Below are 16,010 nucleotides of genomic sequence, written 5' to 3'. Positions count from 1 at the left end.
TGTCAATTGCGTGATCACTTCCCGCTGCCTCAAGATAGCAATACGCCAATAATTCACCTGAACACAGCTCCCTGTAAGACCAGCACGCCCGTGGGCGCAAAGATGGGCACAGGTGCATTTGCTATTTAAACGACGTGGGCGCTGGATGGGAAATTGACAACTGCGTCGGTCTTAAACTAGCAAAGAAACTTGTGTCGGGCTTTGCGCTGCGCTGCACCGGGTGCAAGATAGGGCCCATAATCTCACTGATTGACTTTATCAAGCTAGCTTAGTTTAATAGGTATGGGCTTAGTTTAAACTCTTGAGAAAATGACTAAAACAACTAGTACAGGCAATATAGCTATATTACCTTCCTCTTCTCTTGCCTTTTCATATTTGACATGCTCCCTATACTCCAGAGAGAAATATATGTAGCCTGTTCACTTCAATACTTTACTGCCATGTCAACACAGTTGGTAGGAATTTGCCTCAGTGCAGCTCTTAAAACAAACAAAATGCAAAAGAGCCCATACAAAAGAGAGAGAAAAAAGGGTAGGGGCAAAGAGGGGGAAAAGAAGCTACCACTTATCACAATGAACACAAGGATGATAATGAATCTGCATGGCTCAGGCAGGCACAGCTGATTGATGAAGTAGTAGTAACCTCTTTAAATGTGCATGCATGCACCAGTTCACATCAATAATACATTAATTAGTTTTAATTCATTTATAAACCCCTGGATTTTAGTAGCTCATATGTGTTTCTGCAAGATTTCTGCTCATGTTCAAAACTTTTTGCACATTCAAAACATTGACTTGAAAACAAAGATTTCAAGAATATAGTTGTGATTTAATTAAGAAAAAAAGTCCAAATGTTACAGTTTTTCTCAATTGTTTACAAATATTTCCTGAAAGCATATCTCATATTCTCAGAACTCTACACACAAATCCAAAAACACAAAAATATTGTCTCCTCAAAATGTCATTTTGTGTTCTCATTATTATCAAATATGAATCCCCACACTATACTATACATATATACTGTAAGAAGACTGTGCCAAATGTAGAGAATTGTTTGTAGTGTTCAGAAAAAAAGTGTGGTTTAGAACTGCAATTTGAGTGTAAAGCAGGAAATGTGATTGTATTTTAGCACAATTGGTTCAAGGGGTTGAGACATGAGATACAGGTTGCGGCCATTGTGTCACAGGTACCAGTATTATTGTGTAAACAACTGAGAAAACTGTAATACTCTGCTGAAACAGATGAGTAGTGGTGTAGTGGTACTGCAATATTTGGTATCGATCCGATACCAAGTAAATACAGGGCCATATAACAATACCGATACCAATACTTTTTAATACAGCACTACTTTGAAAATAGGGACCGGTTTTTCAAAAAACTACACACAATTAGCACAACCACACACCCAATAAGCAGAACACCTCAGACCTCTTGAAAAAACTATACACTAATTAATAAAAAACATATTTTGTTACCATATGAAACACACACGTTTCATATGACTTAATTCTGTTTGAACCAGTTACACACTGCTGTTGCTAACCTAAATCACTTTTAGCAATTCTACTTATCAGTGATTAGAGTACTGTAAATGAAGTACACAGAGAAAGTGCAAATATACAATAAGTTCACCAAACATTACACATGACCAATGCTTCAGACTGAGGAAAAAATATAATTTATTTCTCTCCATATACCTAAATCAGTCAACATGTCAACATGGAGAATCCCAACAAAACATGTCCCAGTTTTCATACAGCTACAGTAGTGTGTATAACACTGTTAGCTCAGGAAACAACAGACAAACATACAATACTGTATCCAGTACAGGTTACAATTACAGTAAAAAAAAAAAAAAAAAAAAAACTGAAAATACAGTACAGAAAATACTAGACTGTTTCACTTTTATAATGCTTAAATCTGATTGGTGTGTCTACAATTACAGTAATGGGGCACTATGCAGTTTTGGCAGTTTCTTTGCTGCTTTTTGCTTGCAGGTTTCTCTATAGAGCTCCACCTACTTCGGAATAGATATTTGGCAACGCTGTCGTAAAAACTTGTTGGCGACTCTCCACCCTCCCATCTTCTCCCTCTGGTCATGTGCATTTGTTTTCAAAGAAGCCGGCGAACGCACGGAACCATGTCCACTGAGGTTTTTCTCGAAATATTACCCTTCTCTCCCGGGTCCGTAACATTATTCTTTTTTCCTACAGTGGCCTTAGAACGCTGTTGGAGCAGAAGCAACTTGCGTTTGCCAACATCAAGCTGACAAGAAACTCTATGGCAGATAAAGTTTCTGATCAAAGATACTTACAAGTGCAACAGCAAGAACGCCAGGTCAGCATCAGATTTTTTCAGGCTTGTGTTTGTCTCAGTTTTTGCCATTCTGAAAACGCAGGTCCGATGTTTACTCGTGTCTGACTCCTCGCTTGGTCAGTCTGCCGTTTCCTCTTTCTCAGTTCCTCCCATCAATCCTTTCCTAGCTTTGGCTCAGCCATGACGATAGTGTGAAAAACTCCATCGCTACCTTGTTCTTATAGCTAGTCGGTTCCTGGATGGGGACGTGTAGCGGCATGTATGTGTGCAGTGCCGTGAAGCAATTCGTTACATTGACCTGATAACACGCGATACTTCCTGACGCTGAGGCCGCAGTTACAAGGGTGGTTTTTCCGCTCAGGCGCTAGGGGGAAGCGAGACGACCACCATTCAACCCAAAAAAAGTCATATAACCATTCCAATGACTCCGAAGCTGTTCAGTTAAGGTAAATTAAGCTAAAAAAAAACTACTGCATAGTTCCCCTTTAAGAAATCATCTGTTTGCGTACCTGATGGCTTTTTCACAGATTGGCTCATAGGTGTGGTAATATGACAGTCAGTGCTTTGGAATTGCAAGGAAGTGACATTATGATATACTTATGTGTGTTTAGTGTTTTGCAAATCACTGTGTAGTGTTTTGCAAAAGGTGTGAGGCTGACATTGTACTTATAGTGGTGCACATCTGGGCCAATGTTTTGCTCCTTGAGTCCTTGGGTTTGATAATTGTGTAATACTTTTGATTTCAGTGTGTAAGCAATCGGCAAAAACTGTAATTCGGTGGATGCCTCATCAAATTGTTAAATCTGATTGAATTTTCAATGTTGTGTTACCACAGTATCTTACAGCCTTTTTACAAATTATACAGCTTGCCTTCGTTTCATTTTCAGCCTGAAAATGTAGCCACCGTCTCTGTCCTGCTTGTGTGTGCGTGCTGCTAGCCGCTGCTGGCAGCTTGCTTGTTTGCCTGGCACCGCTGAGTCACGTGACGGCACAACATCAAATCACAAGAGGGGGGAGGAGGAGCAAAGTGTGCCGGCTCCGCGCTGTCACAGGAGTGACACTTGAAAGCAGCAGCACTTACACAGACACAGACAGCCAGGTCGCCTCTTTGAGCAAACTGCAGCAGTGCATACTGGTACACTTGTATTGATACCAACGTATTGATACCAACGTTGGTATCGATATTATCGATATGTAGATCGATCCGCCCACCACTAGATGAGAGCAGTGTGTCATCTGAGTGTTGATGGCCTGAAGTGACAGGGTTCAACAATAAGCACCTGATCTCATTATTTGAGAAAATGAAACCACCTACATGATGTATGAATATGAAGCAGGAGCTCATGGAATACAATGGGGGACCTGGGTTTCTCATGATGTCATGATGATGTGAAAGGCAGCCAGAATCTAACAGAGCAAAGGTGTCTATAAGCGAGTGGGGCGAAGAGACATCAACACAGAGCTACCAGTCAGAGGAAAGTTAAATTATCAGTTTGCTACAGCAGGACTGTCAGGAAATGCTAAATCCACAGCCGTTTCTTCAGTGCAAGACCTCTTTGGCCCTTATTAAAACCCAAAACTCTGACCAGCTCGCTGGTGCTAACGGATCATTTTCCACCCATTACTTTGTGATTCCTGCAGTTTAAGGCACCAAAACAACTCCCCATGTTGATTTCCTCATAAACTCCCAGTCATTCTGGTCTGTTCTCTACCTTGCATGTGCAAGCAGATCTCACGACATTGCTTGGAAACCCGTCCATATACAGAAGGTTACTCACTGTAGTTTGTTAGAATTGTTGATTGTAAAATAACTTCCAAAAAATATTTTTAGGGGGACAAGCAATATATTAAACTTACCTACCAATCCTTTGTAAATGTAGGTATTGCATTTTGTAATCTGAGGTATAGTAGGTTGTTTTTGTGAATCATATCGTGAAATGTTCCCAGATTACATTATTATACTGCAATAATGCAATCTAAGTGTTAGACATGTTGACCATATTCCTTTTCCATACTCCACTTACTAAACACTTAATATAAAAAGGCAATTTTCAGGAGCGGGTGCAACGGACAAATTGTTATGTATTCTTTCCTGAAAAAGTAATCACCTCATTGTAACATAGTGCAGTAAATTATTAAAGCCATTCGGTCAATGAGATATTTCATCAATTAAATCAGCAGCATAATACAAGATGAAGTAGCTTCAAAGGCCATGAGCAAGGCACCAGGCACATTAAGTGGCAGATCATAGCTAAAGCTGCCTAATGCTGCATCTGCTGCAGAGCAAACTGCAGTGAGGCACTCATTAGAGATGCTGAGCACCTTTCAGCTCCACTTTTCATACAGCGAGAGACACTAGAAACAGTCCCTGCTTTTAAGCACTGAGACATGTAAGTGCTTATCAACAATGTGTTTTGCCTTTGTTTATTTATTCATAGGACATGTTCATCAGGCAGATCTGTGCTCTAATACAGAATCATATTCACAAGATGTCTGATGATAGCAGTCCTAATCAAGGATTACAGGTCACTATAAATTGCTGCTGTATGTTAGAAGCTGTAGGTTATTGATCCCATTCAATCTAACACTCCTGCAGCTCTGTGTATATATATATATATATATATATATATATATATATATATATATGTGTGTGTGTGTGTGTGTGTGTGTGTGTGTTTGTGTGTGTATTCCAATCAGCTAAGAGCCGCAGTGCTGCTGATTTATTCCTGTGGTTACAGGACTTGACGTTGCAAACACAGCTATTTAAACAGAGCAGAATGCGTGCTGTTACAAAGTAAACATGCACAAATACACACATACACACAAGGATACAGTATATGAGGCTGTAATGCACACAAAGGCGTTGGTCATTCATTTTAGAATGATATGCTAGAATCATACTAAAGTGTATGCTGAGAACATGGCTGGACCTATTGTCAAAATTATCAATAACATTTTCAGGGGGATTTTCAATACAGCCATTTTGCATCCTAAAATGAACTGGACCAGGAGCTTTGATATACAAAACTGAAAAATGAAAATCCCCATTGAAATGAATGAATGAATCAGCCCATCTCCTATTCTAACCAAACCTGACAGTTTTTTCAGCAGTGGGGGCAGGTCTGTCCAAACAACAGACCCCCCCCCAGCCCCGCGCCCCGCCGCCAAATGTTTTACGTATGAAACGGAACTGACACTTCGCACAACACAACACAAGACGTGAACAAGAAGATGCCGTCATTCTCGTGCATATTAAGTAGCCACGTTGGTTTGTTTTGGTCTTATAATACATCCATAGTTCTCCAACAGAGAGGATCATTCGTTCAGCCAGCAGTTAAGTTTACAATAATTTGTCCAAATTTCAAGATTTGTGGCAAACTAAGATAAACAGTTAGACTACAAAATGACAGCTTTTGTTTTAGCTTGTTTGTCAAAATTCTCCATTTAGAGTAGAGTAGAGCTGTGTTTGTGTAAACAGCGTGGTGGAGTGGACTGCCCAGACAGATCAGATTGAAATATATATATATATATATATATACACACGTATTTACTAGGTTTTATTGTAGCCTACTTACAATAACGAGCGTAGCGGTATCTTTCCCAGTCAGGTGCCTGCGTGCTGTGTGTTGTAACACACCTTTGCTTGCAAACTGTGGCTTTTTTGTCGACAACACGAACGTTGTCAACATAACTCACTGGAAATCCAAAATACTTCCACACCGTTGCTTCAGTGAAAGAGGAGGGGGTTAAAGTTCTGTCGATGGCAGTTGCCATGCTCATCTGCAGTTGCCATGCTATCTTTTGAATGGCAGTAGCTACGTTAGAGGAGGTTGACTCGCAGCACTTCAACAAGTGTGTGTTTTTTTCTGCTTGGCAAGCCGACCGGACGTGACATGGGGGTGTGGCAGCATCGACGATTCCATTATTTAATTTGAAGTTCGAGATTGTGACTTAATTTCGTGACACCCTTGGTGTGTGTGTGTGTGTGTGTGTGTGTGTGTGTGTGTGTGTGTGTGTGTGTGTGTGTGTGTGTGTGTGTGTGTGTGTGTGTGTGTCCCATGCCACCAAGTATCAATTTCTCTTCAATGACCACTGACAAAAACAAACAAACAGGCTTCACCCTTCAAAAACCGCGGTGGATGCACCTGAATGGAGTCGCCCTTTTGGTTTGCTTAAGTAGTGGTCCTCAACTATAGAGAATGCAAATGCAAATAAGGAGCAGGCAACATTGCTACCAGAATGCATTGCCAGTTGCTTACAATGAATGTGAAATAATGCTCCCTCTGGACAGGTACCTTGAAGCGAGTGTCTATACTGGTTCTGTCTGATTTCAAATCCTAAGCTGCTGCTTAGGCTTTGAAATCAGACAGAACCAGTATAGGTAGGGAGATCAGGGAGGTTTTGGGGATCAGAGCAGAGTTGTCTAGTGCAGTGTGTCCATGAATAAATACTGAAGTTCCTGTGTGCCCAGCTAGCCTCTAGCCTTAAGCCTCTGACTCAAGTGACATCACTTGAGGACATTAATCAGACTACATCAACACACATCTCCCTCTGGAGACACTAAAGACGTTATATAACTCTTATAATGTGCAGTAGTACTGCCCAAAACCTGAAAACACACATTGATGTGTAAAATCAGTAGTTCCCCTTAAAGCTGTTGTAAAGAATTTGAAGTAGAGTGAGACCACTTCCTGCAGATCTCTCCCTCTCCCCTCTTTGTCCAGCCCCTCACTGGCTTGCACCGCAGCTTCACACAGTAACCTGTATGAGTACTAATCATTAACTTCATTTAGATGAAAATGGCATGCTGTTATATTCTGGAAATTCTATGAGAATTAATGTAAACACGGCAAATAAGCCTGTATTTGTGCTAGGCTAAAGGCTAACCCCAGTACTCCTGACGGTCACCTTTAAGTCAAACATACAGTCAGTTAATGAGGATTATTATTATTCTCTTTGATAATAGAATTTGGAAGAAACACAGAATGCAAATTTCTGCCTGAACACAGTCTTCCCTCTTATGTGATGTTGGTGATGTGGCAAACAATGAAGGTCTAGTACTGAAACATAACTAATTAATGAATCTTTGCCGGTTAAGACAGTGTGCAGGGGTTTGTTTGCAACTTTTTACCTACTGGCAGCGAGATTCTCGCGATATCACAAGAAAAAAAAAATTTCTGGGTTGTTTGCATTCCTTTAAAACAATCATAACCATCTTGGGCGGCGCTAAGCTCTGGTCACAGAGATGGTGGCTCTGCATAATGCTGTTGGGAAGGAACTTGGAAAATGCCATATACAATATTGTATTGAAGTTAGCTGTTAATAACATGAGTCATTTAAATTAGATGAATGGTTAAATGTAATTTGCTCTTACCACCTGTATCGCGTGTGTATTTTGTCCATAGCAAATGCCCGCCAATCAAAATGTCGTAAAAATATTATTTGTTAATCTTTACAATTCCCCAAAAGAACCAAGCAGGCCTACATTGTTGCACGATCCAAATATCCTTGAAAAACTCGCCATTTTAAGCATGTAGCTTGCTAGCTGGAAGTTTGTTGTTGTTTCCCAAAAACAACGGAAACTAACATTCCTGGAAATTAACTGTCATTGATCCAGACTAGGCTTCAAGTAATGTATTTGTATCTGAACTACCAGCTTACCGAACCAATCAGCGTCCGATGAGGAGCTACTGGCAGCTACAGGCGTGGTTTAGGTGTGTGTGAAGGCTGCGACTGTTTGTCAAAACAACAATTGCAGAGGTGTTTGACAGATGGTTCATCCAATCACCTGCCAGGTATTTTATGTATTGTTTGAAAGTGCCTGCCCTTTTCCAAACAGTTTCCAATGCTCAGATGGTTCTGCGTAACAAACAATCAGGTTACCTCCTACGCACCTGTCTAGTAATCTTCTGCGATAATGTGTGTTGACAACAAGCCACCCTTGACTCACAGTATGACTGCAGAGTAGTTACACCTTTTAAATCTAACTAATCTATTCACATTAGGTCTGTTTATTAGCAGTCCTACTTTTCATGGGGCTTTCTCACCTAAAAGTCCGAACCAAGGTTTTGGACCAAGGTTCATGTTTTTGTTACATTGTATATGTTTTATTGGGTAAGTTTTAGTTTCACACTGCAGTTATGCAAGGAAACTAAAGAACTACGTGACAAAACTACGTCCTTTCGTCATCACGTACACAAGCTGTGTCTCCCGACCGTAATTGATTGGTTTGATTGTTTGTTTTTCAAATGACTGCTGCTCTTCTTGTGTTGTTGAGAAGCTAGACACAGGAACTTTACATGGGGTTTGGAGTTGCAGCATTTATTTAGAGACAAACTGAAACCTACACTGTACATTTACTACCACTTAACAAGTAAATTGCTGATTTATTCTCTGCTCTGATAGCTGACAGCTCAGCTGTCTGCTCTGAGTGCATTCACCGTCACACTCTCTCATGTACACACTAAGCACTGAGCTATTCCTTAAAGGAGCTTCCCTTATATCATGAAGTCTGTAGTCTATTTGGTCCAAAAGTCTGAACCATCCAAACAATTCTTTCACACTAGAAATAAAGAAATGGTTCAGCTTGATCCGAACCGAGACCACATCTTTTGGTCTTTGGCCTGGACCGTGGTCCAGTGGAGGTTTCACACCTGAAATGTTTGGTTCAGATCAAACTGAACTGTCCGAAAATTAGGACCACATGAAGTAGGCATGAAAGCACCATAAGACACCTATTAATTGACTCCATTGTATCTGTTGGATGGTCTATGTGTTGCTGGGTTCTCTAGAAGCACTTTAAAACCAGTCATCCATCTTATTCCGTCAAAATCGAATCAATCATTTGGTTAATTATAGGGAAACTTGGAAGCATTTATATTAGCTACGGAGAAGATATTCTCTTAATGATGCCCATGTAAAAAATGTAAACAGAACAGATTCTTAAAATCAATTAATTTGCTTATTCACTCTTTGAGCCCATCACAGTACAGTGCACCTTGTGGGAGCCCCTACTCTTTGCATTTACATTGAGATTTCTCTGATTTTAAAAGAAGGCCTTTTTGACTTTTGGCTGAATGGAGAATCATTCAGGAATATGAAAATCCATTTCTTTCTCAAGTATTTCTTGGGCTGTTTCAGAGTTTTATGTCATTATTTTAATTAAATATAAATAATTCTGCACCAATTCATCAGCCAGACCAATGTCTTTCTTAAATAGTGATGTTAGATCCTCAAACAAATCGTTCTTTTTGAACGACTCTTAAAGAGAAACAAGTTAACTCGATCGCAGGTGGGTGTAAATCCCAAATCCTGCGTCTGTAAGGTGCATGCATCAGAGCAAGGTTAGCTTCCAGACTCTAGTTCAGACTCTTATTGAGCACACGCCCATCAGGCTATACTCTAATAAAAATTCATGCCGATCCAAGTAAAGTGTCACCACATTCTTCAAGATAAAAATCCACCCAACATGTTGAAATGTCGCCGAACTCTGCCACTTCCTGCTGCTTCAACCTGACCAAAAAATTCCCATCAGCCTCAGCTATACTTTGTGTTTAGTGCTAACTTGCAAATGTTAGCATGCTAACACACTGAATAAAAATGGTGAACATGGTAAACATTATACCTGTTAAGTGTGCTGATGTTAGCTCAAAGCACTGCTGTGGCCACATACAGTCTCACAGAGCTAGCATGGCTGTCAACTTTTAAACAATTTGACCACTTAAATGAAGAGTAACACATACTCGACCCTGACCCTGGTGGGGGTTGTTCAGTGTGTCTGTCTGTCTGTCTGTCTTTCTGTCTAACTGACTGTTCCCCTGGTAACAGCGGCCTGCTGTTCTTACTGGTAGACTGGCTAAAACACGTGGACTCTGAAATTAAAATGTCTTCAGTGAAGTGAAGTTTGTTAATATTGGAGAGTTAACTTGGATGATTGTGTGTATTTCTAACTGTGCTCAGCTCCAGATGATTTACCCATTTGAGTTGCTCTGAGTTTCCCAAAAATCATTAAACCACCAAGTCCGGTTGTGTTTCATGTTCCTGAACAGTGTACCACCACTGATGTGCTTTTGGGAATCCCAGAGCAGGTAGTCCAGTGGATGTACAAGTATAAAAATCTTATGGGATGCATTCCGATCAAAGGGGTTTGTGTACTTCCACTGGACTAGTGCATCCTCCCTCCCCTACACAGTTCATGTCGGTGCTACAGAGCGCCACCTCTAGGTGTCTAGGGGATATTGTGGCAACTGATAGCTGATTTTCGTAACCAATATTCCTGTTTTGTCCTGTCTCTGTCTGTCTGTCCATTTGTTTGTCTTTCCGTCCATCTGTCTGTCTTTTTCTTACTTCCTCCTTTGGTCTAATATATTTTACTTGGTTTGGTTTGGGCTGGTTTTGTTTTGAGTTGTCTCTTTTTTTCAACTTTGTTTCATTTACAAATGCTTGTAACTGTAACAAATGGTTTATATTTGCAATTCTGATGTGCAATGCTGTCATAACATAACATAAATTAACATATTATAATTTTATTTTCTGTAATAAAAATGCATTTCCATGCAATACCACACATTCCTTACATTACAACTTTTTACCATATCATGAAAACATTCATGCTGTTTCACTTGCTAATATAAATGGCCCTTCATAACTCCACTCTAACCTTTGCCCATTTACCTGTGCTTGTCATCTTCATGTAGCCACGGGTTATGAGAAGTCACGCAGCCTCAATAATATCTCTGGGATGACGGGCGCCCCGCTGCGCCTCACCCCCATCACCAACTCCACCTTTGAACCCTTCGAGCCGCCTGGCCTCAGGCGATGCCACTCCCCCATTCCCTCCATCTTGTAGCATAGCTGACAGGGAAACACAAACAACAAAATGTCAACAACAACAGCAACAATAAAATATAAAAACATTTTTTCTTCTTCTGGGGAACATGCAAAGAAACAAAAATCATCAACATGGAAGGAGTGTCTCGTGGACATTTGATTCATCCCAGCTCTTTCATTATCATTACTCACATGTTTTCCTCTAGATTGGAACAGCAAGAAGGAATTAGAGCTCTTCTAGACACTAGAGGTTCCTATTTTAAACCCACAAAATAGCTAAATCTTACTGATCAAGCTGACATAGACGCTTAAGCAAATGTATTTTAAAATACACCAACACACACTAACACACATGCCTTACTAACAGGGATAGAGTCTAGGTTAGTTTAGACTGATAGTTGAGTTAGTTTACCTCTAGCGTTCCCTGTGCTACATCTTGCCTGTATCTTGACACTGCACTTGCACTTCAATGCTTTAAGACTTAAGAGTAGCTATGAATAAGAGACTTTTCTGATATTAATCCTCAGAATGCACACATTCACACACACACGCACACACACACACACACACACACAAACACACACACGCACGTACACACACACACGCACACACACACATACACACACACACACACACACACACACACATAGACACTAACATATTACTGCAGCATGCATGTTTTATCCATAAGAATCTCCATAATAAGAGCATACGGCAACCTTCGAGTAGATTGAAAAAAATTGTTTGTTGTATACTTAAAGTCAAAATCATATCTCTGAAAAGGAAGTACCCCAAACTGTGCACCTTGCCACCTTTAAAAAAAATGTCAGTTATTTTTGTTACATTGAGACAACCACAACAACCTCTGTTACACACTTAGTTTGTTCTCAGTGTATCCCTTTAGTAGGGGAGAGAGGAGAGAATGACTTCCAATAGATTCTACATCACCTGCAAAGCCAACTTATGAAAGCAGTAGCATCCCCTCCTCTTTTTACCCCTGCTTCCTGCTCAGGCCTCAGACTCAGACCCTAAACACTCTGCTAACAACCAACACATGATGTCCTGCAGGACTTACAGTAAAAATGATTTGTGTATATCGTGGACAGAAGGAAAACAGGTGTAAATGTCTCTGTCAGGGTGGGACGCAGGTCATAGGACAGTGGTTCCCAACCTGGAACTCCTGAGTTGCAAAAAAAAAACAGCAGTTGAGATATGTTTAAAAAGAAATGGAGTTTAATTTTTATGAAACCGTTTCATAAAAAAATCATTTTTTTTCTCCTTGTGAATTACTGGATAACTTTTCCTCTCCAGGCCCCTGAAAAAAGTATTCAGATAAAGTAATCTGAGAAGCAACAGTCCCTCTTTGGGAGAGAGGGGACATACTGTAAATTCTCAGATAGTAAACTTTATTTACACATTGGCTACTATGTGAATAAGGCTACTTTTAAAGGCATGCCTGTTTCAAGTATTTTGATCATATTTTAGTGAGAAGCTTTAGAGATTTTTGATCAGTTCCTGTTTTAATTAGCTGCTGCTGATGCAAAGTCTAAGTCAAAGTTCATATTTATACGGAGGAAGCTCCATATGATAATGCACATTTCAGGATAATGTACATTTAATGTTTCCTTAGTGGAATTGTATTATGCTAAATTAACCATGCAATTACTACGGTACCCCACTCAAGTCAGGTTTCCAGCCAAATGTAGCATGGATTTTTCCTGAAAATTGGCAAAAGAAAATGTGAATTGTGTGTTTCCAACCACTACTGTTATACGAATAACCTGGCTATTATTTGGCCAGGATTTTAGAAATACTGAGGTATGTATTGAAGGTGTTAGTTGAACACTCCCACTTCCACCAAGGGATTTTGACCAAAAATTAACTATATTGAATGTTTTTATTTTTTTAATTAAATTATTCATGCAATTGTAAAGTCTGTAAATGTTATTTTCCAGCATGAAGATGAAAACATTACACAGGCCACTCCAATATGCTACAAATAAACTAGGAAATGCAAAATACTTTGATTATTAAACTTATTGACCTAAAAGTAGTAACAATTCAATATATTTATTCCACAAAATACTGGAATCAGAATAATCAGTATATTTATCCACCAAGTGTTTATCTGTATAATGTAAATGTGACCCTTTTGCCAAGAATCCTAATTGCCAGAATAAACATAGAGGACACAACCACAGTGTCCTCTATCTTAGCTACTGTATGGGCCTGCTTTGGGAATTTATTATCTATTTTTCAAAGGATCACAAACTGAAAAGGTTGGGAATCACTGTCAAATGGGGATTATGGGATGCTAGGGGAGCAGCGTTGGTATTAGCTGTGTCGTCACTCGATTCTGCAGAGCTGGGGCATGAAACATATTTCGTAAAATAAATAGAAAAAAGCAGCTATGTGAAAAAAAACTGTAGGTGAACATAGATAAACATTGAGCTTTAGCCTCACAAAGATCTCCAGCGTATACGTCGTGGAAACTGGAGCAGTAGGGTCCGATCTTTACCACACCATCACTCCTCACCTGCTCTCCATGTGCTCTCACCTGGGCTCTCAGCAAAAGGCTGAGCTGCAAAATCCAAAGAAAGGGATGATCACTTCTCATTTCTTTTTTGTGCTTTTATTTAGTCAATATTGTTTAAAGAAACTGCACCAAGACAGTTTAGCCTATTTGCTTTCTTTTCAAGAGTAAAATGAGAAGATTGATATCACTTTAATGTCTGTGGGTTAAGTACTTAGCTGGAGTCAGTAGTGGTTAGACAAGCTTAGCATAAAGACTGGAAGCAGAGCGAAACACCTAGTCCAAAATAAATAAGTAAAGCTGGCTAATTAACACGGGGTATCCTGTCTTTTTAATGAAGACAACAAACAGAAATGTAGGACAATTTGTGGTTTTCAGTAGTGTTAACATGCTGAAAGTTGGGTGCAGGACTGTTCCACTTTCCATGGTCTTGTCACATTGAGGTTGCCAGGTTTACTTCCATCATACCTTACCATACAGAGCTCACCAACCTTATCATTTGGCAACCTGGATGTATAAACAGTTGTTTATCAAGACATAGCTCCGACACATAACTCACATAAACCGCAGAGTCCATTTCTGCATTTCTATTTGTGTATTGAGTACACGTTTTAAAACAACTAGTTCATAGATGTATTTTTGAAAAGTGCCAGGCTAGCTGTTTCCCCCTGCTTCCAGTCTTTATGCTAAGCTAGGCTAACCACATCCTGACTTCAGCTCCATTCTTAACACACAGACAGAAGATTGGCTTTCATCTTCTCATGACATTTTCACAAAGAAAGCAAATTAGCATATTTACAGTTGAACTATTCCTTTAGGATGGGGAATTGGCTTTGTCTTTATGGATGCCATGTGATTGCAGCTCAGCCTGAGTGTGAGAAGCGTGGTTTTCCTCAAATCTGAGTTCATCCCGCCACCACCACCACCGCCAACAGCGTTACTACTTGCACTGACTCCAGTGTGACTCAGCAGCCAATGGCAATATTTTTAGTTTTTGGCTTCTCTTTCTTTCCCTGTTTTTGCCCCTCCTGAACTCCCCAACCCCAACCAATCCCCCCCTTCCCTTCTGTCCTTCCACCTCCTCTTTGTTTTGGCTGCGGCTGCTCAGTAGGTGGCACTGTGAACGGCTACTGGAGCGACAGCCCGTGGTAGAAGAAGAGCGGACGACAAACACCACAAGGGAAGAAGAGAGAGAACTGAATTGAAATGACAACTGAGACAGCATACTAACATAGAAATATGCAATGTAGATACATGAAACAGCGGTGGTTGGATCTGTGTGTTTCTGTTTAGTAATGTTGTAACTGTGGCACACATGAGTGTGCATGTGGATGTTTGTGTGTGCATGTGTGTTTCTGCATCTACCTCTGAACTAAGATGCACAAATGTCAACCTGGAAAATACATTTTCCTTTGTTTTTGCTTCTGCAAGATTGAAAGGAATTTTTTCACTTTAGTTTTTTTTATTTAATTTTAGCAATCTGTGTGTGATTACTATCAGTAAGTGGACTTTTGTTTTTAGTAAGTTAGTAAGTTTTTTCTTCCAAACTGTAAAAGTTGTTTCATTTTTTTTAACTGGAATTTTCTGTTGAGTGTTGCAGACATTTCATTGATTTCATAACAACGATGCCAGACTAATTGTTTTAGACAGTAATTATTTGTCTGTTGGCTAAGTTTTATACAGTATCTGTTTAAATCTCTAGTCCTCCTCTCTCGCTTTCACCTTCCCTCTCTCCCACCAAAAAGTAACAAAGAGCTTTTGGCTGGCAGGAAGTCATTCCTTTTGATTTGCATTAGATTCCCAAGATCACTTACCACCCAGTCAACTGTTTAGGCAAGAATATCCTTAAAGAAAGAGTCAGGTGGAGAGGAAGTTCATAAAGTACTGTTTGTCTCTTAAGGACATCTAAGGAATTGTTCTGTGCTCTGAGGTATCTCCTTCCTGTTACTGTTTTACATTCAAGCTGGGAGTGCTTAGAAGGTGAGAGCACCAAATGAGGAGACTTTGTCTGAGGAGCATATAAATGTTTATTAAAAAAAATAGCTTGACATTGTGGGAAAAATACTTTATTTTGAGCTACATTTGGAGCTATAGTAGTAAAGCATTTAACCTAAATTAGATTTAAGACTGGAAGAAGGGGGGAAGCTAACCTGGCTCTGTCCAATGCAAAAATACACTGTTAAACAAAAACTGAAAATAAGCAAGCTCACAGTGAGGACAAGGAATCTAATACGACTGGTCACAACTCCTGTAAAACCCACATTTTTACAATTTACAACTTTTTGTGTACAGCTTAAACAAGAGATATACATTGTCTTAATTAGTAGGCTTTA

At 39.8% G+C, this 16,010-nt stretch overlaps 1 protein-coding gene across 1 annotated transcript in view; it reads left to right on the top strand.

Annotated features, from left to right (window-relative positions):
* LOC114570217 (potassium voltage-gated channel subfamily C member 1) overlaps nt 1-11,163 on the top strand; it is an 88,591-nt gene extending 77,428 nt beyond the window's left edge. Inside the window, exon 5 of the mRNA XM_028600471.1 lies at nt 11,012-11,163. Within this exon, the coding sequence (XP_028456272.1) occupies nt 11,012-11,163 (152 nt within the window). The remainder of the gene's footprint in view (nt 1-11,011) is intronic.
* The last annotated feature ends 4,847 nt before the right edge of the window (nt 11,164-16,010 follow it).

The sequence above is a fragment of the Perca flavescens genome, chromosome 15 (genome assembly GCF_004354835.1).
Source record: "Perca flavescens isolate YP-PL-M2 chromosome 15, PFLA_1.0, whole genome shotgun sequence".
Taxonomy (NCBI): domain Eukaryota; kingdom Metazoa; phylum Chordata; class Actinopteri; order Perciformes; family Percidae; genus Perca; species Perca flavescens.
Note: the sequence above shows the minus strand (reverse complement) of the source record. Positions and strands in the feature narration are given on the sequence as shown.